At 47.0% G+C, this 27,791-nt stretch overlaps 1 protein-coding gene across 1 annotated transcript in view; it reads right to left on the minus strand.

The window, feature by feature from the left end:
- Window positions 1–16,961, minus strand: part of LOC114439379 (protein shisa-8) — a 32,785-nt gene extending 15,824 nt beyond the window's left edge. Inside the window, exons 1-2 of the mRNA XM_028411295.1 lie at window positions 16,396–16,961; window positions 5,733–5,848 (exon numbers count right to left, since the gene is read on the minus strand). Coding sequence (XP_028267096.1) covers window positions 5,733–5,848; window positions 16,396–16,961 — 682 coding nt within the window. The remainder of the gene's footprint in view (window positions 1–5,732; window positions 5,849–16,395) is intronic.
- Between the last annotated feature and the right edge of the window lie 10,830 nt (window positions 16,962–27,791).

The raw sequence follows: 27,791 nt of genomic DNA on the forward strand, positions 1-27,791 counted from the left end.
GGTCCTGAGCAGCAGAGTTACCCTCAGCCTAATGCATTAAGCACTGAGTCTGAGAGGGGGTTACGCCTCATTATGACTGAATAACGGAGCCAAAATGGAGCCCGATCCCTCCCAGTCGCTCCATAACAGTAATGCTATCAGTGAGCCTGCAGCAGTGCAGGATAATCCAGGCCCGGTCCAGGTCCATTTAATGTATAGCCACACACTGAAGCTCACTGAGAGGCTCAGCAGCGCCTCATATCAGCACCCAACAGACACTCACACAAACCACACACACACACACAAACCACAAACACACACTCTCTCTCTCTCTTCACATCCGTGGAAATTCTGCCTTTGATCTGTCGCTGCTGTAAAAACATCCTCCTGCTTCTAAAGTAGCTCTGAGTGGCTCATCGTTTCAATAACCTCCAGCTTTAAACAGCACACACACACACACACACAGAGTGAGAGAGAGAAAAGCTGAATCCAATCACAGGCTTCCGCTCACTCAAATATATTTTAAGGTCAAATGTGTAAAAATGTGTCAATCCATAACGCCTGACCATCAGGACGGTTGTCCCTCAGTGCGCGCACGCACACACACACACACACACACACACACTGCCAGGCTTAGTGGGCATTGTTGAGAGACGATTTTCTAAATTGTAGCTCAATACAGACAAATGAGGACAAGCATTGGAAGACATCATAAACCATGCACAAGAGTGTCATTGTGTGTGTGTGTGTGTGTGTGTGTGTGTAGGGTCTGGTGTCCTTCAAATGACTGAAATAAAAGAAAGCACTACACTGGATCAATGCACATACACACACTTTTACACACACACACACACACACACATAAATATAAGCATGCCTGAGAAATGGACTCTGTGTGTGTATGTGTGAAAACACACATCCTGTGGGATGGAGATGCGTCCCTCTCTGCCTCTCTCTCTCTCTCACACACACACACACACCCCCTCCCTCCCTCCCTCTCTCTCTCCCTCTCTCTCTCTCTCTCTCTCAGTCAGACACCTCAACAGAAACACTCCCATCATTTCTAACAATTCTCTGAAACTAGTAATCTGAAGGCCCAACCCACCGCAGGCTCTGGCTGGCTGTGTGAAGTGAGCGTGTCACCTGTGTGTTTCAGTTGTTCTATATTTTCCTGTTTGTCGCTGCCTGGCGATCTGACCTTGGTGTCTGATCGTTTTTGTTTTGGTGGCTGTAATCCGCCTCATTAATGAGCTTATTCTGGATGGTTCCTCTGTGAGCTGGTTGACTTTCACTTCATCATAGAACCAGAGTGAATAGAACAGAACCACTTGTCTGTTCACTTGTTTACATTCCATGTGTTTTCCCTTCTAAAAGAACGTCCACGGCCTATTGCAGGTCTGTGATCACTGCTGAGTGGCTTTAGAGTTCAGAACATGAGTGATAAGAGAGGAGCTGGAGGGGCAGAGGGCAGAGGGCAGAGAACAGAGGACAGAGACGAGACAGAAAGACACCAGAAAGAACCTTGAAGAATCTGAGCAGTCAGATCCGAGTCACATGATCAGCCTGAAATAAATCCATTACAATCAGTGTGCAGATCTGAGTCTGATGAATGCAGACAGGCTGATCCAAACCCAGAAACCACACTGTGTGGGTGGTGCTCAGGGGCTGGGCAGATAAAGATAGTTTGGCCTGAGGGAGGAGGAAGTTCAGTGAAATCCAGCCTCCACCTCTCAGAGACAGACAGTAACAGATTACTGCAAAGCTGGCGTGAAGGTCGACAGAAACAAACGGAGGAGGAAGAGAACAAGAAGAGGAAGCAAACAGAGCTGAACAAAACAAATCTGAAGAATGATCAGTACGACCATCGATCATCTGCAGAACACTGTGTGCCAGATCCCATGACACACGCTGATGGTCTGTGTCAGTCCTCCATCTGACTGAGGGGTCAAAGGTCACTGCCTTCCTGTCAGGTTCTGAGAATATACAGTCAGTCCATGCATGAGTGGATACACACACACACGCACATTTACATTCTTTATCCTGTTTTTTTCTAGTAAAGCATCGGTGTGCTTATAATTGGCAGCGGCCCCATGTGGCACCAACAGTCCACAGAAATGAAGGGCGCACAGATGTAAACACACTCACACTCACACACACACTCCTTTGCCTGTAGTATGTCTTTTTCACTTAACTCCCATCCTGCAGGCTCCCATGATACTCATTTCCTTGTTTTGATTTCAATGTCACTGAGATGCCGCCCCCCCCCCCCTCTACCGCCCCCCTCTTTCTCTTCTCTACATCAAACACACTCTGTCTTTGTTTCCCTCCTTCTGTTGCCTCCCTCTCCCACTCTAATGTTTTCATTTCTCTCACAACAACATGCAAATTATGCCCCACAAATGCAGATGCTCCTCCTCTCACAGAGTTTCTGTTGGAGGTGTGTTTGTGTCCAGGTTACCTGTGATAAAGAAATCCAGAGACAGACTGTGTGTGACAGACTGAATCAGCTGGACCTGACTCTTGGTCATGAACAGTGGCTCTGTACAGCCGGTCTTCACTTCAGATCTGCATTCTATGGAACGTCTTTGCTGGTTTTGGTGAAACACCTGGCTCTCAGATCTGATTATTTTCCTTTCTGTTTTACATTGAACTAAAAGATGTGAATAAAAGCCTGGATGTTGCAGCAGATCTGTGCTGCTCCCTTGAGAACAAAGGAATCATCCTAAAAAGACACCTCTGTGAATTATTTTGACCCGGCGTCCATCCAGAGCTTCTCTCAGTGTGGGTTATCAGCAGCTTTACCATGCTCCAGTCTGTATTGTCTGAAGATGGCTGCAGATGAACACACTGCTTCTTTCAGCCTTGACTGTGTGTTATGAACGACTTCCTGTGAACGCACACAGCTCAGTGTGTAACAACCATCAGCGATCTGGGAGCGTCCACATTCCAACGTTCCATCTTCCTGCCATCTGTTCTTGTCTCACTGCTCCTCCCCTGACGCTCCCTCTTCTTTACACCCATCCCCTCACACACTCTGACTCATACCTGCTCCTTCTGTTTTCTCCCGCTTTCAGCTCATACATGGAGAGAACGTGACTCTCCTTCTATCTGCAGAGCTTTGCTCGCACACCTGATATTCCTTTAGTCCTCTCCTAGTCACGCAGGCACTGACACTGTGCAGCGGTTATATGCTGACATGTAACCATCTGCATACATGTGTAGGTGTGTGGGTTTCTGTGTTTCTGTGAGTGGTTGAAGGGAGGCTGTCCTAAGGCTCACCACACCAGAACACAGCAGCAGCTGACCAGCTGTCCTCCTCACAGTCAGCCCCCCCCTGCTGTTTTGCCGCTGCTGCTCTTTAAGGTTTTGGCCCTTAAGGCATCTGATTGGCCGGGGGTCCCAAGCAGTTGCCTGCCCTGTCTGCTGGTAAGCAGCACCCCTGCCTTTATGACCCTGTCAAACCAGCTACAGTGGGACTGTCTCCGGACAGCTTCTAAGGCTCAGTTCACACTGGAGAAATTCCAGCTAGAGTAGGATTGAGCCCAGACAGCCTTTAAGCTGGATGCGTTCAGACCTATTTTCAAATCTGGCTAGCACACAGTTGTGTCCGCACTCAATCCGGCTTCATCCAGCGTGTTTGCTGTCCTCCAAACCACTAGGTGGCACCTCGTAATATACAGAGTCCGTTCAGGCCGCGGTAGGACCGCGTGTGCGCATGCGTTGTGCGTTTTTTTTGTCCGTGTCGTTAGCACTCGCTAACCGGAAGTAGCATGTCGCTAACCAGATTCGCTCGCCACATTTGCGTTCACACCTGAGCCACATTTGAGCCAATCCGGCTAGATCCACCCACGAGAGGTGGATCTAGCCGGATTGAACGGCATTGAAATCAAACTGGATACAGCCGGATTCGAGGTGTTCACACTCTGGATTGATCTGGATGCTTAAGCCACATTTTTTTCCCCAGTGTGAACGGGGTATAAGTCGGATACGTTCAGACCTGTTTTCAAATCACACACATGCGTTTACGCTCTGTGCAGCTTATTCTGGTTCAGTCTGGCGTCCTTTGCGTTGCCGTCTTCCAAACCGCTAGGTGTTGCATCACAAAATTCAAACCCTGTTCAGATAGTTAGGACCGGGTATGCACATGCACCATGTGGTTTCATTCCTTCTTTCATTTTCTTTTTGGTCTAGAATCAGAATTTATCATTTATCCTAGAGGGAAAATTTGAATTTTTTGTAGCCATGTCGAAAACAAACTCCAGCCAAAGCTCTCATAGTTCGACAGATGTTTACACACAGCTTTTGTACACGACCTGGATACTGTTCCTATTAACCCAGATCATGACGCCGCTAGCCAGATCTGCTAACTGCATGTGTGTTCAGACCCACCTCTGAGTCTGAAGGGGGTCTAAGTCAGAGCAGCAGAGTCTTAGAGGAGGACGAGAGAGTCTGAGGGACAGTATTGTGCTGCTCACATTGAACAGGCTGACGATTAAATGTGTTTAATTAAGAGCTGATTATATGACAGCCGACTCAGCAGGATCAGGAAAGCATCTTCCCATCACCCTGCTGGAGCCTCATTTCACCTGGCATCACACACACACACAAGGTCAAAGGTCACCTTGACCACAAAATTATTTATTATTATTTCATGTTAATTATTATACGTTTTATGTATGCACCAATCACTAAGGCAAATTCCTAGTAATGTGAATCCTCGTCAATTACATGGCAATAAACACGATTCTGATTCTGAAATAGGATGAAATGATCATTGAGGTGATGATTAATTTGAAAGTCAGAGGGAATGTTTCTGTCGTCCTTTCAAGGCTGCGTTTAATGACGTGTACAAAAGTCTACACAAATTCACTGCTGCTGCTGCTGCTCCTGTGAGCATTTTTAACAATGCTCAGTTCATTCTTCAAAGGATGTGACCCCCAAAAGTGTTGTTGTTGTCATGGTAACCTCTAACATCACTGTATTCAGCAGCTGTTTTAGTACAAAAAATGTTTTTGCCTGGGCTGCGTGCGTGGCTAAATGTGTGAGTCGATAATGAAGGCCACAAAAAAAAACAAAGTGAGGAAGAGGGGGAGGTAGAGGAGAGAAAAGAATGGAGGGAGCGAAGGAGGAGATGAAAGCAGAGAACTGCAGAGGGTGAAAACCAGGACAGAAAAGTTGTTTATATGCAGAGAGAAGATGAAAGTGTGTTCCATTTGTGGGTGAAGGGATGAACTGTGAGTGTAACCAGAAGAATTATTCATATGTGAAGCAGAACATGTGAAACATCTACTCCTGAGGCACACCGACACACAGTAACACAACAGAACCACAGAGGGCTGTTCGCTTCCAAGACCTTCAAACATCTGTCGTAGAAACCAGGATTGAAACATGTCCATGAACTAAACTGTGAGTGTGTGTGTGTGTGTGTGTGTGTGTTGCCAGAGCGTCCAGAGAAACAGATGGGTCACACAGTCACTCGTCTGTGTGTGCAGCTAATCACATCTTAATTAAATATGACCTGTGTGTCTGTGCGTGTGTCCCTGTGTGTGTGTCCCTGTGTGTGTGTGGGTGATGAACAAACAGGACTGAATGTCACCTGTGTCACTATAAAGATTATGCAAAGACATGAACAAATGTATGATTTGCTCTGATATCGTTACAAGACATTAGCTGTTTTCTTGCACACACACACACAGAGACACACACACACACACACACAGACACACACAGACACACACACATCCTGAGACTGACCGTTGTTGGAGCGCAGAGCTCTGGCTGAGATCCCGTTGGTTCCCACCGGATGATGAACTCCGGTTCCATCCACAGCTCCGGCCTCACCAGGCTGCTTCAGAAGCTCTGTCAGAGTCCTGCAGGAAGAAGGCAAAAACATGAACACACACACATAAAAGTAACAACAAACACACAGTGAGGGGTGGTGAGCCGGAAAGAGCTTCAGTCAGAATGAAAGGAGAGAGTCTGTGGGCCGCTCTTCTGTAAAATATGAGAGTGGAGCTGCAGTTGAACAGATTCAGTGTGTGTTTATGAGTGAACCCGGCGTGCTGCTGTAGGTGAGCACCACCGAACATGTTGTGTAGCGACAGCCGCTGTTTAACGCTGCTGTTTTAGTCAATGAGAGCCTTTCAGAGGCCAACCAGAAGGACAGCCTGGCCAGATGGAGCAGGCAGGAAGTCAGGCACCAGAACACCAAAGAGAACCCGGTCGATTTTCAAAATGAAATCCATTAACTTAACAAAGAACTTCACAGGCAGCGGAGAAAACGCCATGTAGGAGGAGAGATTCACTCTGGAAGTTTGATATGCTTTTTTTAAGGAAAAGGCAGGGAGAGAAGCAGCAGCTGCTTTCAGAGTGGAAGGTGGAGGCTGGTGGATGTGACAGGTGGAGGGCTACACTGTGTGTGTGTTGATGGAGTAAACAGAAGTTTCAGTGCTCTGCAGCACAGCCTGATACATGTAGAGAGGACATGAACCACCAGGTAAACAGAGTAAACACAATAACATGAAACCATTGACAGTAAAAACTATGGACAGAGCTTCCGTGACGTCACCCGTAGAGCCGTTCTGAGGCTCGGTGGGAGGTTCCAGGACGTTGATGGCCGCCGCCATGTTGGCAGCGTCACGTCCACCAAAACTCCAAATATTGACAAAAAGGGGGAGCACGAGCCGGGTTTAGGGGGGGCGGGCAGTCGTGGAAGCTGGAAACTCACGTTGTGATACGTCAACCGTCTGTCACTCAAGCGGCAACGCCCATAATTATGCGGAATTTTAAGTCAGAATACCATTGAAACGAGTGAGTTGTAAAAAAATTCACCCCCCCCCCTACAATTGACACTAGAAGAGAACCTATCATCTGAGACCAGAGTGGTTTTTTGTACCAGGCTGTAAGCATGTTTTTTTCTGCTGTGAAGTCGGCCATTTTAACATGGGAGTCTATGGGAAATGACTCTCTTTTGGAGCCAACCCCCAGCTGTTGCGGCGTGAATTACAAGTTTTGACACTTCTGCATGGGCTTCAACTTTGAGCCCCGAAGGTTGCACTTCGGGGCTCTTAGACACTTCAGAATCTTAGATCCAATCTGATCAGGTTACTGTAATCAGATTACTTCTCAACATCTAGGTCCAGGAGTGTGTGGTGTTTTCATGGAAAGTCAACCTTGTCAGAAGAGCTAACACTGTTAGATTAATGATTCCAGTAGGACAAAATAGTAAAATGAAAGGAAGGAGACAGGAGACACATTATTCTGTGAACAGGAGCGTGGTGTGTGTGACTGCAGCCATGTTCCTGTGCTCTGAGTCATCACTGTGTTTGTCCACAGTCGGCTTTTTGGATGGATGGAACCTTCAGAAAGAGTTTTTGTGGCTCTGCTTCAAGCGGCTGATTGTCTCTGCAGAGTTTTTATGGTCAAAGTGCAGCTCACACAGTCAAACACTGTGCAACCAACACACTGCTGTGTGTGTGTGTGCGCGTTGTGTGTGTGTGTGTGCGTGCAGCCTGTTGTGAAAGTGAATCTGCACTATTGTTTTCAATTGTCAAAGAGCACTGGATGCTAAAAATAAAGTGAGAAAAATACCCCACAGTCATGTAATAAGACACACACACACGCACACACACACACACACACACACACTCCCCTGGGTGTGTAACACAGCAGTTTGTAGCTGAATCACTCTTCACTGTCACAGCAGGTTAGTTTATATTACACGGCCCCCCATAGATGATTCCAGGGGCCTCCACTGAAACTCTGATGTATCCAAACAGCCAGTTTAACACACACACACACACACACTGCTGGTCTCTTACCTACAGTCGTGCCTAGAGGGAGTTAATTGATGCACACAGGAGTGACTCACCCCTTCATTCTCATGGGTGGTAATTTGGAGAAGTTACAGTGGGTGGGAAATGTGTGTGTGTGTGTGTATTTTCAGGTTTATGACCACACAGGAGCTGTTTTTATTGATTTCTTATTATAAATATTATTAACCCATTGTATTATGATGTTTTTTTGCTTCTGTGTTGCATGAGCTTGAAACCCCCCCCCCTCCCCGAACAATCTCCGAACACACACACACCCCTGCGTATATATGAGGCTAAATGGAAACTGCAGAGGCACAACTGGAAGCCTGTATGATGTCAGAGGGGGTCTGAAACTGCAGCCCCTCTGACACACACGCACACACACACACAAACATTTGCTGTAGCTGCCAGATAGTGCACCCTTGTAGGCTTGGTACAGAGCCTGGATCTGTCTCCCACCCTGCTATACTCCTATTAGAGCTGACAGCTGCCAAATAATGTCCCTTGGCATGGCTGGATGCCTGCAGTGCCAGGGCCTGTTTGTGTTCATGCACTCTCCTCACTGTGTGTGTGTGTGTGTGTGTAACCTCGCAGTGGAACAGTTTCATTCCAGAACATTGTACTTGCTAAATGTGTATTAAGGGAACAGTGATCTGTTTATGAATGTGAGGAAGTCTTCTGACCAATCGGGTTTGAGCGCTGGCTGCAGGTAAACAGTCCACGTCAGCGAGCCACTTCCTTGTTTGACCCTGTTGGATATTTGCCTCTGAGCAGTGGAGGCCCTCACAGGACAATCCTTCATCACACTGGAAAGACCCGAAAGTCTCCTCCAATCAGTGCTCAGGTTCTGACTCTCCATTCATTGTCGTTTCCTCGCCTCTACTCCTCGTCTACAAACTGTTGCATTAACCCTTTCATGCACGAATTATGTTATATTGTGTTTTTGTTACTTTTAGGACATAAAAAAACAAGATATGAACTTAAATTTCCAATGACCTTAACCTCCACTAAGCAGGTTTTTTGTAAATGTCTTGTGTCCACCTAGAATGGACCAAGAACCAATCAGCTCATCACATGAGACTTTAACCTTTGCCCTGTGAGGATGCTGGAATCCGCCTGACTTCAGGCTCTAACACCAGGTTTGGTACGGACCAATCAGAGTCTTGTGAGGAAGGGAGAAAGTGAGTTCTGTTTTACTGACTTTATGCTCAAATTGTCCTCACAAAGACACAACAACCCTCTACACACACGCTAACTGCTGTCAGAAAGCCTCAGCAGCTTGGGATCTGATTGGTTGAAGTGAGCTTGTGATAGACATGACTGACAGAGTTTAAAAAAGCGACGGTCCATTAGGATGACCTCCATGATGAAACATCACTGATCCCTATTGTCGGTGGGTCAGATGACAGACTTCTGATATGTAATATGTAGGATATGTAAATGCATTGATCCAGTCGGATGAAGCAGAGGAAATGTGAGCCATCGTGCTGGAAGCTGCATGAACCAGTTAGCTGGCAGGATCTCAGTGCAGAGACTGAAGATGATGTCACAGAAAATACCATATGTCAGCCTGTGAGTCACCGCCTGCACTCATTATTTTGGGCCATCTTTGTTTTAGAAACACACACATTCATTCTGCTCAGGGGATTCATCAGTGTGACACACACACACACACACACCGCATCCTCCAGAGACAGTATTGACGACGAGCAGGTCCTCAGATCCCTCTGATAGCAGCGTCATCCATCATTACACACAGACAGACAGAATAGCATTGATCACACACCTCTGACACACGACCTGATCTCACACGTACACACACAGTCTGACAGCCATCAACAGGTTATAGACTCCAAACACTGTCTGAATGAGACTCTCAGGTCTGCAGCTCCATCTCTGATTAGAGGACCTGTTTGCAGCTAAGCTAACGTGCTGTTGGCGTTCACTTGAGTGTTTGTGACCTTTTCGTTTGTCAGCTGATGTTTTTCTGTCAGAGCTCTGAGTCATCACATCTGGTCCAGTCACTGTGTAGAACACAGTAACACTCAGCAACACCCGGCACACACCTGACAGCTGCCAAGCGTCCAATCAAGAGTGCAGTCCAGCTAAGATGCTTTCATACATGGGCCAGATTGGGCCAGTACCTTCTGGTGTGTAGGTAGAGCCACTGGTTCTGTACCATCGTACTGAAAGGTGTACCTGTGTGGTCACTTGAACACAGCCCTGCTCGCTTATTAGCCACGTTTATCACAACACTTCTGTCTGAACCTCTCGACTTCTCCTGAAAACAACACATTTGGTCAGATGTCCACAGACTGTGTGCATGCTGTTCTCTGATGTTGACTCTGATCTCAGAGGACTAAATGAAGCTTTGATCACACTTTCTGTTTGATGCAAGAGGAAGCAGCTCGACAAAAAGCTTCACACACAGCGGAGAGCACACAAACACAGACACACAGATTCTCCCTTCACACTGCATCCAGCCCAAAGTCCAGCCCTTATACATCACTCCCACTGTATGTAGTGTGTAGTGTGTACACACACACACAAACCTGCGGAAAGAGCAAGGACACTCTGACAATGCGGCATAATATACTAATGGATAAGCAACTCTCACAGCCAATTCCTGTTCCTAATTTGTCATGAAATCACACACACACACACACACGGTCTGATCTTTCCCCTCACATGAGTGAGTGCGTACCTACAGGGTGGGTCACATCAATGACTCTAATCGATCAACCTGTCCAGCCTGACTACTTCTAATTCCATCCACACACACACACACACACACTCTGTCCTGCCTCTGCACCTTTCCACTGGCTCAGTTCATTTCTCTGTTGATCTGCCTGCACTCCTCATTGTTCTCCTGCCATGCTCTTATTTTGAAAGGTGCCTGAATGTTTGAAGCTTTTATTATTATTCAGCACCTTCTTCCAGTGTGCGTGCGCCCTCGCTCGCCCACTCTCTCACTTATATATAATAACTGACTCCAGAAGATAATCGGCACACTCTGCCTTTGATGTCCCTAAATTAGAAGTGCTGCTTTAAAAATAGCAATAATCAGCATTTAATAAATACACACACACACACGCACGACTGCAAGCTGGTGTTCTGTGGGAAGAGGAGGGAGGAGGTGCAGATTAACGGAGCGATGGAATAAAAAATTAACTTGCTCAGTTCTTTCTTTTGATAAAATGCCAATTAAAGAATCTTTCAGCAGTTAATCTGACTTCCTTTCCCAGGCTTTCTGCCCCCCCCCCTTTTCTGCTTTGCTGTCCTCCCCCCACCTCCCTCCTCTCTGGTTTTTGTCTGCTGGCCTCTCCTTATCTCGCTGCCTCCTGCTTGCCTCTGTTCTGTGTGCTGTTTAGCTGCGCTTAGCTTCACCTGTCAGCTCGGATCAGGGCTGTGGAGCAGCAGCATGACAAACTGCCCTCTGATTCACACACACACACTTGTAGTGTGTTCTCAGACCCCTCCCTTTGTGTAACACACAGCGGTGACACCAGTACAAACATTCTACAGCGCTATGGTTTATTTAGCATCAGTTAGCATCAACACGTGGATCGCCCATCCATCCTCCACCCTGCTGCTCAGGCTCTGAAACCACCGTGGACACTTCTGATATGAAAATAAATCCAATCAAAAGACTGGAGCTGGGAGCATCTTCATCATCAGCTGAACCTCCCAGTGTGGAGGATCCACGGCTCATCAGGACCAGACAACGAGCGCTCCCATTTCAGCACAATGACACCCAGCTGACACTCCTCCACCTGAGACACAAACAGCTAATCATAGTTTGGGTTTCTCGGCTTCAGACAGATGTCAGTGTGTGCACTGACTCCGACCAAGGAGAGTTAGGACACAACCACCTCACAGCTGGAGTGCATGAAGGATGAGGCACCTGTTGCTGGAGTGTGTGTGTGTGTGTGTCTACACATATACAACCCTCACTCTCAAGGGTTTCCTGTACACACAATGTGTGTGTGTGTGTGTCGCTGTGAACAGCAGCAAACTGACAAACGAGCCAACAAAGGGAGAGAATCAGTTTTATTATGACTCATTCTGTTTCTCTCTCTCTTGGATCTATGCGTCTGTCTTTAAGCCGTTTCTCTTCTAAAAGCTTCCTGTTTGTGTTTTCCCCAAACTCCCTCTCCCTCTCCCTCCTCTCACTCCTCTTCCTCCTCTCCCTCTTCCTCTCTCATCCTGTCTTATGTAACCATGCTTCTGCTGCACTGTCATACAGACTGTAAGAACCTGTGTGAATGAACGGTGCAGAGGGAGGAAGAGCTCCATGGATCCATGCTAAGAATATGTCTGATCAATAAACTGAATCTGTACTAATTGTGTGCTATGGTCAGAGGACACATCACCACAGACAGATGCCTCCCTTTGCTGCATATTAGAACACTGTTGGTCCCTCTCTGTGTCAGAGAAGCCACACAAAGACTGTCCAAAGTCCACCAACATCCAGGAGGTCTGACTCTCCTGAACTTTCTGATGTCTTTCAACATTCATTCATCTAGCAGACCCAGTCTTCAGAGTTAACATGTGACACATAGAGACACCGACTGTGTGACATGTTCAAACTGAAACATCTGCAGAGTTTTGGAGCTGTTTACACTGACTGTGTTAGACCCAGAGCAGCTTGTCAGTGAGTAAAAGTCAAAACGAGTAAACCAGTTTTCATTAGACCAGACTGGTCAGGTGTCAGATTCACTTGGTATCAGATGGGACTCTGTGGTACAATTACTTGGTCCTGAAACATTCAGGAAAAAATGAAGAGGAGTAGGAGTAGGGTAGGAGATTTTGAAAACTCAGTGAGAGTCAGCCAGATTTTGAAAGTAAACACGCCCCTTCTCTCGGAGTTCACCCCGAAGCCACGCCTCCCAACCAGTCTGTGACTTCGGCCATCATGCACGGACCTCTCTGGTGCGCACAGAGCAGCTAGAGAGTGACAACCAGCCAACTATATGCGCAGGGTCGCCTCGTAGGATTGGCTGATGTTTTTAGCGTTTTATAGCTTCCACAGATGATTCATATTCTTCTTTTAAAGCGAAACTGCCGAACTAATCGGTTGCTATCAGATTGTAAAGAGAAGTTACACTAATTTAACAAAAAGTGCATCAGAATGAAATCTCCTACCCGACCTTAAGGATGTGATGACAGCAAAGAGGGAGGAGCAGCTGCAGCAGCTCATTCTCAATATTATCTTCATGGCTGCTTCGTGGAAGCCCAGCAGTAACCTAAAGACAAATCTTATGTGGGAGAATCAGCATCTGCAGTTCCTCCAGTGTCCACTTGAGGCTGGCTCCAAGTGTGAGTCAGATGGAGAACTTTACAACAGAAACACACATGTGTGCAGCCTGCTACAAAAACTGTTTGTGTCTCTGTTCATAGGTCAAAGTCTTAAGACTTATGGGAAGAATTACAGGAGTGAGGGGCGAGTTCAGACTCAGGTGGTGAACTTCCTGGTTCAACCTCAGCTCCACCAGCGACCGTGTGTCGCTTCTCCGTGGGCTGTGGGGAGCTTCATGCAGTGACGGTTCCTTCAGCGTTTGTGTTGCGTCATGCTGACATTGAATGTTGATACAGCATCAGTATAATTAGAATGCATCAATAGATTCACTGCTGCCAAATATGTGTGTGTGTGTGTGTGTGTGTGTGTAGCTCTGCACTAGTACTACTATTAACACATATACCGACCATTAGTGTGTGATCTGATTGAACATTTTGATTGGCTCACAGACAGGAAGTGTGTCAGAGAGGTGTCACACACAGAGGTGCAGGTACACAGTGTAACACTGCACACACATTGTGACGTCATTATGTGTTGTAACTCTCATCGATTAATCATTGTAGCTGCAACATTATTTCAACAACCTGCTGTTGCTGCTGCTGTTTTTTTTGTTGCTGTTGCTGCCATCCTGGACTCAGGTGTAAAAGTGGGAGGGGCTAATGGTATCAACTAATAGAAAGTAGAGCACCATCCCAACCTGTAACATGTTCTGGAAACATCAGTTCTACTTAAGATGCTTCCAGTTTATCCACATTTGACTGCAGGACAAAGCCAAGCAGACTGCACAGAATTGATGCTCAGGAGGAAAACACAGACAGACAGACACACAGACAGACAGACAGACAGAGGACGCCTGCTCATGTGTGTCTCAGCACACTGCTCCATGTAAGCTGTTAATTTCTGTCAGTATCAGGACGAGAACATGCAGCCTGTTCCCAAGTACTCTCTCTCTCTCTCACACTCTCTCTCTCTCTCTCTCTCTCTCACACACACACACACACACACACACCTTAAGCACCACCCTCAAACCTCCCACAGATGCTCCAGATGACACAGATGCTTGTTTTCAGCCTCTCATCATAATCACTCCTCATTTATCTGCTGTCTCCTCCTCAGCTGCTTCTGTTAGACTGACTGAACTCCCTCCTTCAAAGAGGTGAGTCGATGAAGAGGAGGCATGGCTCTTTGGTTGCTTCATCGCGTCAGTCAGAGAGAGGACACAGCATCTGTTGCTGAGGTGAAATACTCTCTGGTCCTTTGTGTTTCTCTGCTCATGTATCTGCTGGAGAACCCGAGTTCAGACAGTAACCATCTGTCTGTGAGCTGTGCTGCACTGAGGTGTGGTGTGGAGTTACAATCACAACAGAGCTGATGCTGTCACCTGTGTGTGTGGACACACCTCACACTCACACAGTGTGTGTCTGCGCAGAGAGTGCAGTCATCATTTCACTGTGTTTCTTTCGTTACCTCCTCAGACGCTCTTTGTCCTGTTCCTGTGACAGCAGTTAGGCTTCTTCACATAGTGTTTATGAGACCTTCAAACATTTACTGCAGTCTGCAGCGTTTTACTGAAGACAACAGGCTGCTGCTGAAGTCAGTGTGTGTGATTTAGAGTCAGTGTCAGGGATGAACTGTGTCAACACAAAGGCTGGACATGTCCCTCCTTCAGTCACACAGCAGAGGTGGAGAGACAGTGTCCCATCACTGTCATTGATCAGCGACATCAATCCCCACTCGACGTGTTTCTGAAGCGTAAGTACGTTAGAAGCTCCCTCAGTAATCTACTGTGGACCTGATGGTTAATGTCCTCTCTGCATGTATCAGGCTGGGTTACAGAGCAGTTACTGAAACCTCTGTTTCCTCCATCAACACACACACATCTTCCACTCTGAGAACAGCTGCTGCTTCTCTGCCTTTTCCTGTCTGATGTGATAAAGGAAAGCATAAATACATAAATAAAGCATGTTATATCATAAAAAATGTTTCTCTACTTCCAAATTTAATCTCTCCTCCTTTTGTGTTTTTTTTGGTCAAACTGCCTCTGAAGGAGGAGGAGGATAAAGAGGAAGAGGGCAGCAGGCTTCAGCCCGTCCAGCTCGTCGAAACGCTGACTCTGAGGATGAGACCTAAACCTCAGCAGAGGAATTTTCTGCCGTCAGAAATAAATAAAAGTTGGTATTATGCAACGAATGGCTGTTGCAGTGTTTTATTATATAAGTTCATTATTATTGCATAATATTATCATGCAGCTAACGAAAACTCTGGAGGAACTTAAACCGTAATTCATTTTATTTTTAACGATCAGGACAGTCGAAGCCTCTGGCTGCAGGACTCCTCAGCAGGGCCATCCTGCACACTCATCCCAAGTAATGACAAGATTCTAAAGGTGCTGCTATTGGATAACTTTTAACCAACTTTTAACATTGACATATCCACACACAGAAAAACATACACACAGATTCTTTCGTTACACACACACACACACATGCTCTGGCAGCCCTCCAGTCAGCTCCTGCTCGATATTCCACCCTTCCAAAAACCAGCCTCTGTCCACACACGGCTGCAGTCACAGCAATCAATCACTCATCAATGTGAGCCGGCTATACCAAAACACATGAAACTCAGCTCGACACAACCGAGCAGTGACATCTGCCAAACTGCATCCTTACTAACACCTTATATATCCTGCCGCCTGACCTCCATCCTGCAGTCTGTGTGTGTGTGTGTGTGTGTTATCACCTCACTGTTATTCAGTCACTTTATTCATTGCCCATCCGGTGACCCTCTGACACATGCAGACATTCACAGTTCCGTAGTGGCTGCAGTGATGTGACCAGCTGTGTAGGGACTCGCCTTGACTGTGTCTGAGTAACAATTGGTGTAAAGAGTAATGTGAGTACTTTGTTCCTTCGTCAGTGACAGAGGGACTCACCCGCTCTCTCTCTCTTCACGTATTGCCCAGAATAAACATTCAGACGTCAAAGAAGGAACATTGTCTCTGTCAATGAGTCGCACACGCATCGTTTTAGGAGCTGTATCTGCACTTAGCAGATGAAAGAAGTATCATCGTTGTGTTGTTTTGTTGTCCTGCACCTGCTCGACTATCCCTGCTCAGCACACCACATCAGTCATATGTAGCTTAGCTTAGCTTAGCTTAGCTTAGCACACCACATATATGGAAGATCATGCAGCCTGAGAACCATCATCAGTCATCATCACCATCATCACCTCTAACCAATGTCAATCATCCAAATCATCCCTTCTGCTCTAAAACCTTCTTCCTGTCCCCCACCCCCGTTCCTACCTGGAGTTGGTCATGTCCGTCTGTCCTCCCTGACTCTTCTCCAGGCCGAGCTTGGTGAAAATCCCCACCAGCACCATGATGGCCACCACTCCACAGATGATGTAGACAATCATGTGGGTGCGATCCCGATCTGGCTGAGGCTGAACCTCTGTGACGGGCGCTGCCGGCCGCCCGGTGTTGGCCCACACAGGTGTGTCATAGTTGGAGCAGGAAGTCTGGTCCAGACTGTGGACTTTGAACTGGCAGCAGAAGCGGTAGAAGCAGGAGCCGCAGCAGAACAGGTAGATCCCCGCGTTGCAGTTGAAGGGCGGGTCCCACTGACCCATTACATCATAGTATCCCAGGCAACGGTTACCACCAGCGGGAGCCGTTTGTTCTTCTGGGTCTGGTGTGGGTGTGGCCAGCGCCGCCTCCAGTAACACAGAGGGGTCTGTGGTCTGGTTGTTTGCAGAGACTTGTGCCAAAGCCTGACCTGACAGTCGAGAGTTCAGCCCGCCCACGGAGCTCAAAGCCAGGAAGATGGCCAGGAAGAAGTTTACCACCAGCGGACGCACGGAGGCGGCCATCTTGGACTTACTCCAGTTTGTTGTGAAGTCTCAGAGCAGCTGTTAGTGGACCGACGTTAAACTCCTGTTAAAGTGTAAAGACAGGGGAGGTTAGAAACCCTTCAGGAGCTTCAAGGTCTGAATGATGTCACATGGAGACAGTAACGAGGGTTCACAGTTAATTTCTCTCAGACAGTTACTACAGTCCACTCAGCAGGCTCGTCACATGCAGACGCTCCACAGTGTGTGTGTGTGTGTGTGTGTGTCACCTTTCACAGAGCCATGTGTCTAAGCAGAATCGTTTGTAGAGAAGCCAGCTCAGTTACCTACAGATGAACCTGCTGCTGGCATTTCCCGCTCTGAGCTCCCGCTGAGTGAACAGTCAGATCAGTCCCAGGCTTTTCAGTGCAGAGACGGACTCATCTTCCTGAGTGGGTGAAGTGGGGTCAGTTGTCAGAAGTGTTTTTCTGCAGCACTTTAACTGGCGTCTATCATCCTTCCACTCTCAGAGTCTCTGCTCACAGACAGCTTTTTTATTTTTGTGGTGGGCATCTTTTCTCTGCCTTTGGTGAATGTGTCTCCCTCTTTGAGAAGCGCAGCTCTTCCCTGATGCCTTTATTGTGAAATGATCAGCTTTTATTTTGTAAAGATGCTGCAGGATGCCTTCTTCCTGTTTCCAGAGACCCAACAGGTAACAATGTTGATTAGAGGATCTCTTCGTCAGGCTGAAGTCCTGAAGTGGGTACAGTCCAGAAGCATCCCTCGTGCACCCGGGGCGTGTTTCCTCTCACACACACTCTCACACTCACACACACACACACACCCATTCACCATCAGCTGAAATCCCCCTGTTGACAGTACACAGTCAGTGTCAGCTTTAAATGTCTTTGTGCGCGGAGTGCTCAGAGCTCCTGTTGCTGAAACCCCTCCTCTCCTGATCCAGGGTCTGTAACGTACCCAAACCCCACTGAGAGGGGGAGGGCTGATTCTCTCAGAGCTGCTGCAGCCGACACTCCACAGGAGCTGGAATTATATGACACGAGTGGAGTGCTGGATCATGGTTCTGCTTCTTTCTTGGTTCTGGTTCCCCTTTTTCTGTTAGTCTCTCTCCCTCCACATCTTACCTCGCCCTCCCTCTGAGCCCCAGTGAAATATGAGCGGGGGGTCAGAGAGCCAGTGGACTGCCCTCTCTGCACTGAATGCTCCCGCCGGACCACAGAGACAAGCGGAGATGCGACAGCCGAGCGGAGGGCAGATAAAAATGCTCCTGTTTTCAGAGCTGCAGCAGGTTTACATCAGTCTAAATGTTTTTGTCTTTTTTTTTCTCCCTCTGAGGAAAAATGGAGAAAAATATCTCAAAGCCTGAATATGCAACAGTTCTGACAGAAATGCTGCATATTGTTGCTCAGTCCAAGTCCAGCTGCAGCTTCTTTGAAAACAGCCATAATTTGATATATATGTATAGGAATTTTATATATATATCATATGTATGTGTTTTCACTGGTGCTCTGCTTGTGGATGCTGCAGACAGCCGTGTGAATAAAATGCTTATTTTATTCCATCCTCTGTCAGCTTTCTTCTCCTGTGGTGTATTCCTTTATTCGCTTGCTCCGTCTCTTCCGTCCACTGCTGATGCTGCTGCCGCCGCCGCCGCTCTTCTCTGGAAGGACTAGATGACAATATCCCAAACACACACACACACTCTCTCTCTCTCTCACTCCTCCCACTCTCGCTCACTCCTCCCCTCTCTCTCCCTGTCTCTCGCTCTCTCATACTGTTTGTGCAGCTCTCTCTCCTCCTCCTCCTCCCTCATTATGTATCACTGACTCTTTCTGTTTGCTCCACACCTTCCTCCCCCTTTCTCCCTCGCCCCCCCCTCCTTTTCCTTGTGGTGCTGCTACTCCTCCCAAAAATGCCTGTCAGTCACTTGAACAAATAAGAGCTTGGCTGCTGAGTGAGCTGCAGTTTGTAATGTGCAGACATGCATGTGTGTCTGTGTGTGCTGCATGTTAGTGTGTGTGTGTGTAATTACTGCGCTAATGCCTCAGCACATCCAGGCTTTGTGAAACATGTGTGCTGCTGCAGTCTATTAGGGCTGATTTAGGAGACGGATGAAGCAGAGTGAGATAAACAGAGAGGAAGAGGAAGCAGGAAGAGGGAGGAGAGAAGAGGACAGAGAGAGGAGGGAGTGACAGGCAGGAGCAGGGAGGGAAAGAGGGGAGGAATTCTGCAAGGATGCGAGGCGGATTAAGAAACAGGGAGAGCTACAGGAATTAGAGAGGGGTAGCTTGGGGGAAGGAGGAGGGGTGGGGGTGATGGGGGGGGGAATCATCTCAGGGGAATGTGACCTACAGAGAGAGAGAGAGAGAGAGAGAGAGAACATTATTCATAAAACTCCCAGGACACACAGGTCTTGATAAAGGTTAAATAACCCACATATGAAGCTGAACGTGATCCAGATGTAGAGGAAGAAACCTCCTCAGTCTGTGATCAGGACACACACAGGAGCGAAACATGCTTTCAACCTGCAACAGCGCTAATAAAGGCATGAAAGGCACTTTCACTGTGTTTTAAATGAGCCTAAATGCAGAGCAATCTACGAAAATGATGTTGTTGACAGATGCTGTAGGGACACAGCTTTACTTAGGATATAAACTGTGTGTGTGTAGAAAGGTGGCCCTCAGGGAAAGATGCAGGGCAGTGACAACAGCCACATATATGTGTGTGTGTGAGAGAAAGAAAGAGGGAGAAATAACGATAACAGATGTTTAAGTGGTGAGACTCCCTGTCGCCCCCTACAGGTGTTCATGTGCACTTCAGTTGCCTGGCTTCCTCCCTCTCTCTGGTTTCTCCTGTGATGAGGCTGCAGTGGCTGCTGGGTGGAGCATCGGGCTGGGTGGTCTCACCTGCTGTTCTCATCTACATCATCTCATCTTCATCTTGCTGCCTGCTCTTAATGACCTCACTCTCCTCTACTCTTCGCCAGTTCTTAAATAATCTTCCGCGGTAACATGATCGCTGAACACTCGCCGTTTTTTCTCAGGAGCCACTCAGCCCGGGTGGCGTCCAGCCTGTGCTGCAGAACTCTGAACTCAAGACTGTGTTTTTACCCTTTTTCTGCTTTCCACACAACAGTTGGGGTTTGGAGTTTCCTCATTTTGTGTTTTCACTGGAATGATTTTTTTTATAACATGTAGTAACACAATAAACCTGAACTACACAGCAGTGAGAACTCTACAGCATCATAACCATCAATATTCTCACATGAACTCTCTTAGAGCAGAGGGGACATGGACATGTGACAATGGCTTCGAGCTACATGTCACCACCAGGCGGGAGCTTTGCCTGCCAACACACACACACACACACACACACTCTTCTCCTGTGGGGGACCAACAGAGGACCATCCCACTGTTGCTGAAACAACCCCATTAAAACTCACTGTAATATATACACAGGCACTCTCTGAGCACAGTGGTTGTTACCTGCTGCTGCTCGTCTCCAACCACAGCTTACCTGAGATGTGGGGAGAATTAGCATTGTTTGTGTATGCATCTTCATTCCCTGCTTTTCCCGCTCAGTGTGGGCTCCACCCACACTGAGCGGGAAAAGCAGGGAATGAAGATCCGGTCACTAGATTCAGTTCTATAAAGGAGTCAAACAACAGAAACCACAGCTTCACATAAATAAAACAACAGTTTCACCGTCTCCAACATCATGAATACTTATCACTCTATGGATTATTATTTCTTTTTCATGAATAAATGGAATCATGTCTCTTTACATCAAAAACACAATTGTTACTCTTTGGAGCACTCCACTCTTTTGTAACCCTAATAATGATGATTAAATTTCATCTCACTTCATTTAAGAAATGATGCAGCTGTGGAGGAAGGGGCAGAGCAGGAGGACAGAAATCAGACAAAGCTCTGCTGGACGATATTAACCATCTGATTATTGACCTGAACCAACACCCTGCTGCGTGTTTACGATCAGTCTCTTTAAATGGTGGACTGTTGTTGTCCTCAGGGATCCTGTCACAGTGTGTCTCTGCTCCACCTATGAAGGAGGTTAAATGTCTCCTGGCCTCACCTCCCTGTCCTGTCCTCTCATCAAACTGCAGTGGCATTCAGATTCGGGTGCATGTGCCACACCCCGCCTGTCACTCACGCTTTGTTCAGCTTTTTCTGTGTGTGTCAGTCCCTGCAGCAAACTGTAGCCGCTCATCAGCCCTGCACTGAGCGACAGTCAGTGCAGATTAGCTCAGGCAATCACGGAGAAGATGAAGATACATGAGGGCAGATTCAGAGGAGCAAATCCAGGAGAAGACACAGCCTTTAACTGCAGTGACACTCAGAAGATCCTTTGTGCCCTCATCCCTGACTGCTGGGACCAGACATCCTGCTATTGATCAGACACACACACACACACTGAGGATCCTCAGAGAGCTTCACTCAGGAGGGACTCATTCATCTCTGTTGCAGCTCAGCTCCTTCAGGGTTCTCTGTCCTCATCAGAGAAACATTCCCTTTCAGAGCGGCTGGCTGTGATTCTGTGACCCCCTCTGTACTGTGGTCCTCTTTTGTGTAACACTGTGGTCCTCAGTGCAGAAAGCTCATGCATATCTTACACAGCTCAGATGGAGTGTTCCTCTGAAGGGTCGGCAATGCTCATAAAGTCCCGCTGACTGTTTCGCCCTCAGTCCTCTGCAAAGCTGTCCACTGAGTGTGTGTGCTTGGTCTCACTTTGTGTCTCTCTTGTTTTGTCACATTTGTGCTGCTCCTTAGTGTTTTTTTTTGTGTTTTTTGTGTCTTTGTGGTTGTGTCCTCCATTGTTGTGTGTCTCTGTGGATTCATGTCTGCAGACATCTGAACAGGATGTCATGACCATGCCACCGACTCACTCTCTTTCTGTGTAACTTTTGTGACACAAAGCGGATTTGTAAAATCCAGCAGACTCTCACTGCGGCTCAGTCATGTGCTCTCACACACACACACACTAGCCCTTCCCCTGTAATACCCTCAAATGAGCTCATTTGATAAGCAATACCCTGTAAGGTCTACAATTCACATGCATTACTACATGTAGTATTCCATTATTACTCTCGTGTTCATTTTAAATGATCTATGCAGGCAGTGCTGTGTGTGTGTGTCTGTGCCTGATGTTTTCATCCTAAACTGGAGGATGACTCATATTTGGTCCCCGATGACATCACAGTCTCCCCCGAGCTGTTTATCCGTCTCTATATTTATCACCTTATCACACTTACAGAAACACATTCTAACGTGCGGTGCGTTACCTACACACCCCGAAGAGCCAGCAGCAGCTGCACACATTTAAAGTGTGTACTCCTGCTGGAAAGCAGATGGCCTGTGGGAGGATGTTTTTCCTGATCTAATGAAAAAAATTGGTGCTGAGACCAGAGTGTCACAGTCAGGCCTTCCTCTCCCAGTCTTCTTCAAAGGGAGAGCCGAGCAGGCTCTGTCCACCAGTGTTTCATCTGAACGGGGTGAAATGTTCACTGTGGCAAAGCAGAACACTGAATTGTTCAACATAATAATAAAGAGGTGTCTGATGTATTCACTCCTCAGTCAGTGCCTGTTTCTCACACATACAGACCACCATAATGGCAGAATCTACCAGAGTACAGTGAAGGCACCACTCAGCTCAGCCAGGGAGGTGAGTGTGTGCGGTTCATGTATCAGCTGCCCTCCTGTGGTCATATGACTGCAGCACATCACATGAGTGACGCAGAACAGCTGGACGGCTTCTTGAAGAAGTGCAGCAGTCCTGCTTCAAGCTGTTGAAACCTTGATGACAGAGAATCCTCTACACTGTGCACAGTATCCACCTGCAGACTGCACACACACACAGGACTGAGAGTCCTGCTCACACTCACTCCTTCATGTTCTCTTGCTTGACAACTTTTCTCAACAAAATGAACAACACAGCAGCAGTCTGCTCCGGTCGTCCCTGACCTTTGATCCCCTAAACCATCACACACACACACACACACACACACACACACACCTGACACTGCAGTGAGTGCTCCTCCCCCAAACAACCCCATCTGTGGTCCATAGTTAGTTATCAGTTAGACTGACACACAGCAGGCCGTTTCAAAGCTTCCTTCCACTGCTGGAAAGTCTTCTGTGTCTGAAACTCCGTGTGCGACCGCCATGTGTGTCTGTCTTACTGTGCTGTCGAGGATCACATCTGTCAGACACACAGAATGTATCTGCTCATCTATTAATACCAGATCTCATTATCTGAGCACACACATCTCTGTCAGCTTCACACACACACACACACACACACTATGCTGCTTCAATAAACTGTGTGAAGGTGTTACTGCCAAGTGTTATATGTGTTATGTTTCAATTTCACTGACTTTCACTGACAGGAGACACACACGCTTATCAGAATTAATTTGACCTTACAAGGTCACTGAACACCCCTGACTGTCTGTCCTGTAATGAGTGAATGAGTTTACACCTTCCCCACAAAGGTTTATCTGGACTGTAATCAATAATGTCTGACTCATTTACTGTGTCATAGCTAATCTAATCACACAATGGCTGGAGAGCACAGTAGCTCTTCATCATTATCATCATCACGATTGTTATTGGCGTGAGTATTTAAAGCACAGTGAAACACATCATGTGGGAGATCAGTCACTGAGTGGGTCATTGAGTGGACGGTAAGACTGCACGTGGACAACAACATCATCATCTTCCTCTTTATGCACTAACTTCAGTGTGAAGTCCCCCCCATAAGATCCTTCTTTGCCTCTGACACATTTAAAAGTGAAGTTGAGGGCCATGAAGGGTCCAAGTCCACATACTGGTGATTCAAGATGAACTTTCAGTACGAGCTACATTTAAACACCAAGCAAGAAGAACTCCTTAGAAGAATCAGTCATGGGTTTCCTGGGCCAGGCCTGATGTGTCCTCCACCACTGTGTCACTGCTGCAGGGTCACGCCATGAGCCTCAGGGTGCAGCAGCATGGAGGCACACAGACAAACATCTTCATCAGGATGAGGCCTGTGAATGTCTGCGGCACAGTGTTGTCACGGTGATGAAGACGTTGCCGTGTGCTCTCTCGGACACAGAAGATCTTTTTTAAAGCAGATCATTGAGGAGAGAGTAACCTGATCGTCAGAGTGGGAGCAGAGAGGTTGAATCCTTCGAGCTGAGTGTGGAGTTGGGATTTAGAGAGTGATTATATTTGACATGTTGCTAACAATCCCCCTGTTGGTGGAAGCATTTAAAGGTACAAACAGCAAGATGTTCCACTGTAAGCTGGGGGCACGTAACACAATAACAGCATCAGCTGTCAGCCCCGAAGACGCTGCGGGGAGAGAGAAGGCAGGCTGAAACACAGAGATGGAGGAGCAGAGGGACGAAGACGACCGGCTGAAAAGAAGGTGCCTTTTAGTTTAATTAGCGGTGGCAAATTAATTAGCAGCAGGATGTGAATTAATTAGAGTTCCAAAGGCAGTTTAGAGGCAGTGCCAGGAGCCTCTGCAGAGGTCCCATAAGGCTTCACAGTTTGTTACAGCACAAACATTATCCCATTAATTAGCAATGAAACGCTTCCTGAATCCTCTGTCTATCAGTCTCAGTCTGTGTTTTTATTTGTGTTTGTCTCAACAAAGAGCAGAGCTGATCTCCACAGGAGGAGTTCAGCCATGTTTGATGATTATACAGCCCACATTTTATTCACAGGCTCGGGACGCTCTCCATATTCAGCAGCCGATTCAGCCTCCAGCGTATTCTTTCTTTTCATCTCTGCAGAGCCGCTGAAGTTTCAAGCTTGCAGGAAGCAGTGCAACCTTTACAGGCCAAACATCTTCAAGTAGCCAAAGAAGGTAAAAACCTTTCAAACAATCACCTGGATTTGTGTTCTCTTTGAAAAGCTTGAAAACTTCTGTGCCATTATTTTAACTTGTGTTCAGCTATCCCTCCAGTCTGGATTCAGAGCCCACCACAGATTTAACTTTGTTCATGATAAGGATGTTTCCTCCTCATGTACAAGGGTTAATCATGGTGTTCCACAGGGTTCGATGCTCGGACTGATTCTGTTCATCTCTCTACATGTTCCCTCTAGGAAACATCATGCTTTTGTTACTTCTAGACTGGACTACTGCAGCTCACTTTTGTAAGGATGTCCACAGTACTGCATGAACAGTCTGCAGCTGATCCAGAAGGCAGCAGCTAGAGTTCTGACAGGAAGCAGCCAAAGGGATCATATCTCTGCTGTTCTAGCGTCTCTTCACTGGCTCCCAGTGGGCTCAAGAATAAACTTCTAAATCCTTCTCCTTACCTACAAGGCGCTACATGGTCTAGCTCCATGATATCTGCAGGACCTGATAGTACCGTATGTTCCTAATAGAACAGTCAGATCTCAGAGTGCAGCTTTACTTGTAGTTCATAGGATTCATAGAAGTAGAATGGGAGGACAAGCCTTTAGCTATTAGGCACCTCTACTTTGGAACCAGCTTCAGTTCATAAGCAGGCGCCACCTCCACCTTTAAAACCACACTCTTTCTGTTCAGTAAGGTGTAGTTAGCCTCAAACACAGTGTGCAGGGCTGATACAGTTACAGTCACTTCCTGACATCCAGCCACAGGTAGAACAGATGGACTAACTTGTAGTCTTAAACTTTATCATAGCTAAGCTTTTATAGGCCTACGCTGCCGGGGGGGGGGGGGACACAAACATGATCCACCAAGACCCACCTCCCCAACACCACCACCATCTCTATCCCCCCACCTCCTCTCCTTCCTCCCATTGGGCCTATTGTAACTTTATATTGCATTACCTGTTATGGTGTTGCTATATGTGGGTCTTCATATATTCATGCATCGACAAACTCAAGTCGAGGCTGCGATACCCCTCAGCTTTACTTGTGCTTCAGGGCAACACATGCAACAACAACAGCCGAGTAATCGATCCCCGCATACACTCATATTGACAAGTAAAACCAATCGAGCACCAAGTGCTCGTCTACTACACTCAGGATCTTTACTAACTACGTCCAAATATAACTCAGTCGTCACTTTACAAAACGCATATTGCACCTTTAATACGGTTTGGCTGACATTTTGCAGGATTACTCAAATAAACCTTTTTTCTAAATGCATTTATTGTATTTAAACTTGGACAGCATCATATAATCGAACAAAACCATATTCAAATAATAATAATGTCGCAATAATATTTGCGACGTATGTGCTTTATACATTACAGTGAAGCGTTACAGCCATAGGCGTCGCTACCATTATATCAGAGGGGGACATGCCCCCCCCACATTTTAAAACGGCCCGTTTGGACCCCCCCACATTTAGTGAGTAGGAAACTCCACCTAACGCTGTTTCGATTGCTCGTGAAAAACTCTGTTCCACTTGGTTCATAAGAGAATAACCTCACCGCTGAAATCCACTCCATGTTTTCCTGGTTACCACAGCGCTGCAATACCGTTACTATAGTAACAGACCTAACAAAGCCAGTGGTCTCTTCGAGCGAGCGTAAAACACCGTAAAGAGAACCGTCGAAGCTGGTCGAAGCTGGAGGAGGTGACGTCAGTGTCATCCCACAAAGTCCAGCTCATGCTGAAGCCTGACTGTTTGTCCGCAGTGTCTAGCTGAAGAAGAGAAGTCAGCTCCTCATACGCCATGACGCCTCCTTCCGTTCTTTCTTTTCTTGCTTCTCTCTCTTCTTGCAATCCTTCTTTTCTTGCTTCTCTCTCTCCTCACGTTCTTTCTTTTCCTGCTTCTCTCTCTTCTTGCGATCCTTCTTTTCTTGTTTCTCCCTCTGCTCACGTTCTTTCTGCAGCTTCTTATCTGCCTTTTTTTGCTCCTTCTTGGAAATCTTAGGCTCGCTGAGTTCCTCTTCCAGGAGCCTCTTCTCCTCTCTAACCTCGTTAAGGAGCTGCTGCATGCTCTCAAGGCTTTCGTCTTTAACTGCGAGCACCTCTTCCAGGTGCAGCAGTCGTGTGTGCATCACCTCTGTGCTCTCCTTCAGTTGGCAGTCGAGAGCGTTTTTTTTACTGGTCATAGTGATGATGATGTCTTTATCCTCTTCTACGTGGGAGTGCAGAGTGCTAAGTTTACAGGTCATATCAGCACACCTCCTGTCCAAAATTATAGACCATCTCATAGAAACAGCTTTGTAGACCTGCAGCTCTTCCACAGTGTGTCTGAGGCACCGATTTTCATCGTTGGCTTCTTTGAGCTGCACATCCATAAACTGTTGTTGTGAATACATGTCCTCATGCATGCCTGCCAATTCACGCTGTTTAATGGCCAGATCCTCCTTTAATGCTGCTGCCTGCTCCTCCCACTTTTGCTCCTTGTGGGCCATCTTCTTTTTTAGAGAAGCCAGGTCGGCACGCAGCTGATCGTTTTCTGCATGTAGCAGAGCAGCACTCTCGCTCCTGAACATATTTTTAGTTGAAGAAATGATTGTGAATGCTGGAAATATTGTTCTGCTGTGTCCTCGCTCAATGGAAAATAATCCTGAATGCTTGAATCACTGTGTGCCAAAATGCTCTTGTTTGTGTACTAAGCTCCACGGCGACAACCTTTGATGATGTCATCAAAGGTTGTCGCCGTGGAGCTTAGTTCAGTGTTTTGTTTTGATTGTGGTGTGCCGTCTCCATGGTAACTTCACCCGGTTAGTACGGTAAAATAACACATGAGACGTTTCAGTATATTCACGGCATTCAGATTTGTGATTTTAACAACTAGCTAGCTAGTATGGTATCCAATGATACCAGATGTCGCCTTTCCCTTTAAGCCTCACCGCATGGGATGTCCTGTCCACCATCTGATTTGGTCCAGTCCACC

This window comes from Parambassis ranga, chromosome 8, assembly GCF_900634625.1.
Source record: "Parambassis ranga chromosome 8, fParRan2.1, whole genome shotgun sequence".
NCBI classification, from domain to species: domain Eukaryota; kingdom Metazoa; phylum Chordata; class Actinopteri; family Ambassidae; genus Parambassis; species Parambassis ranga.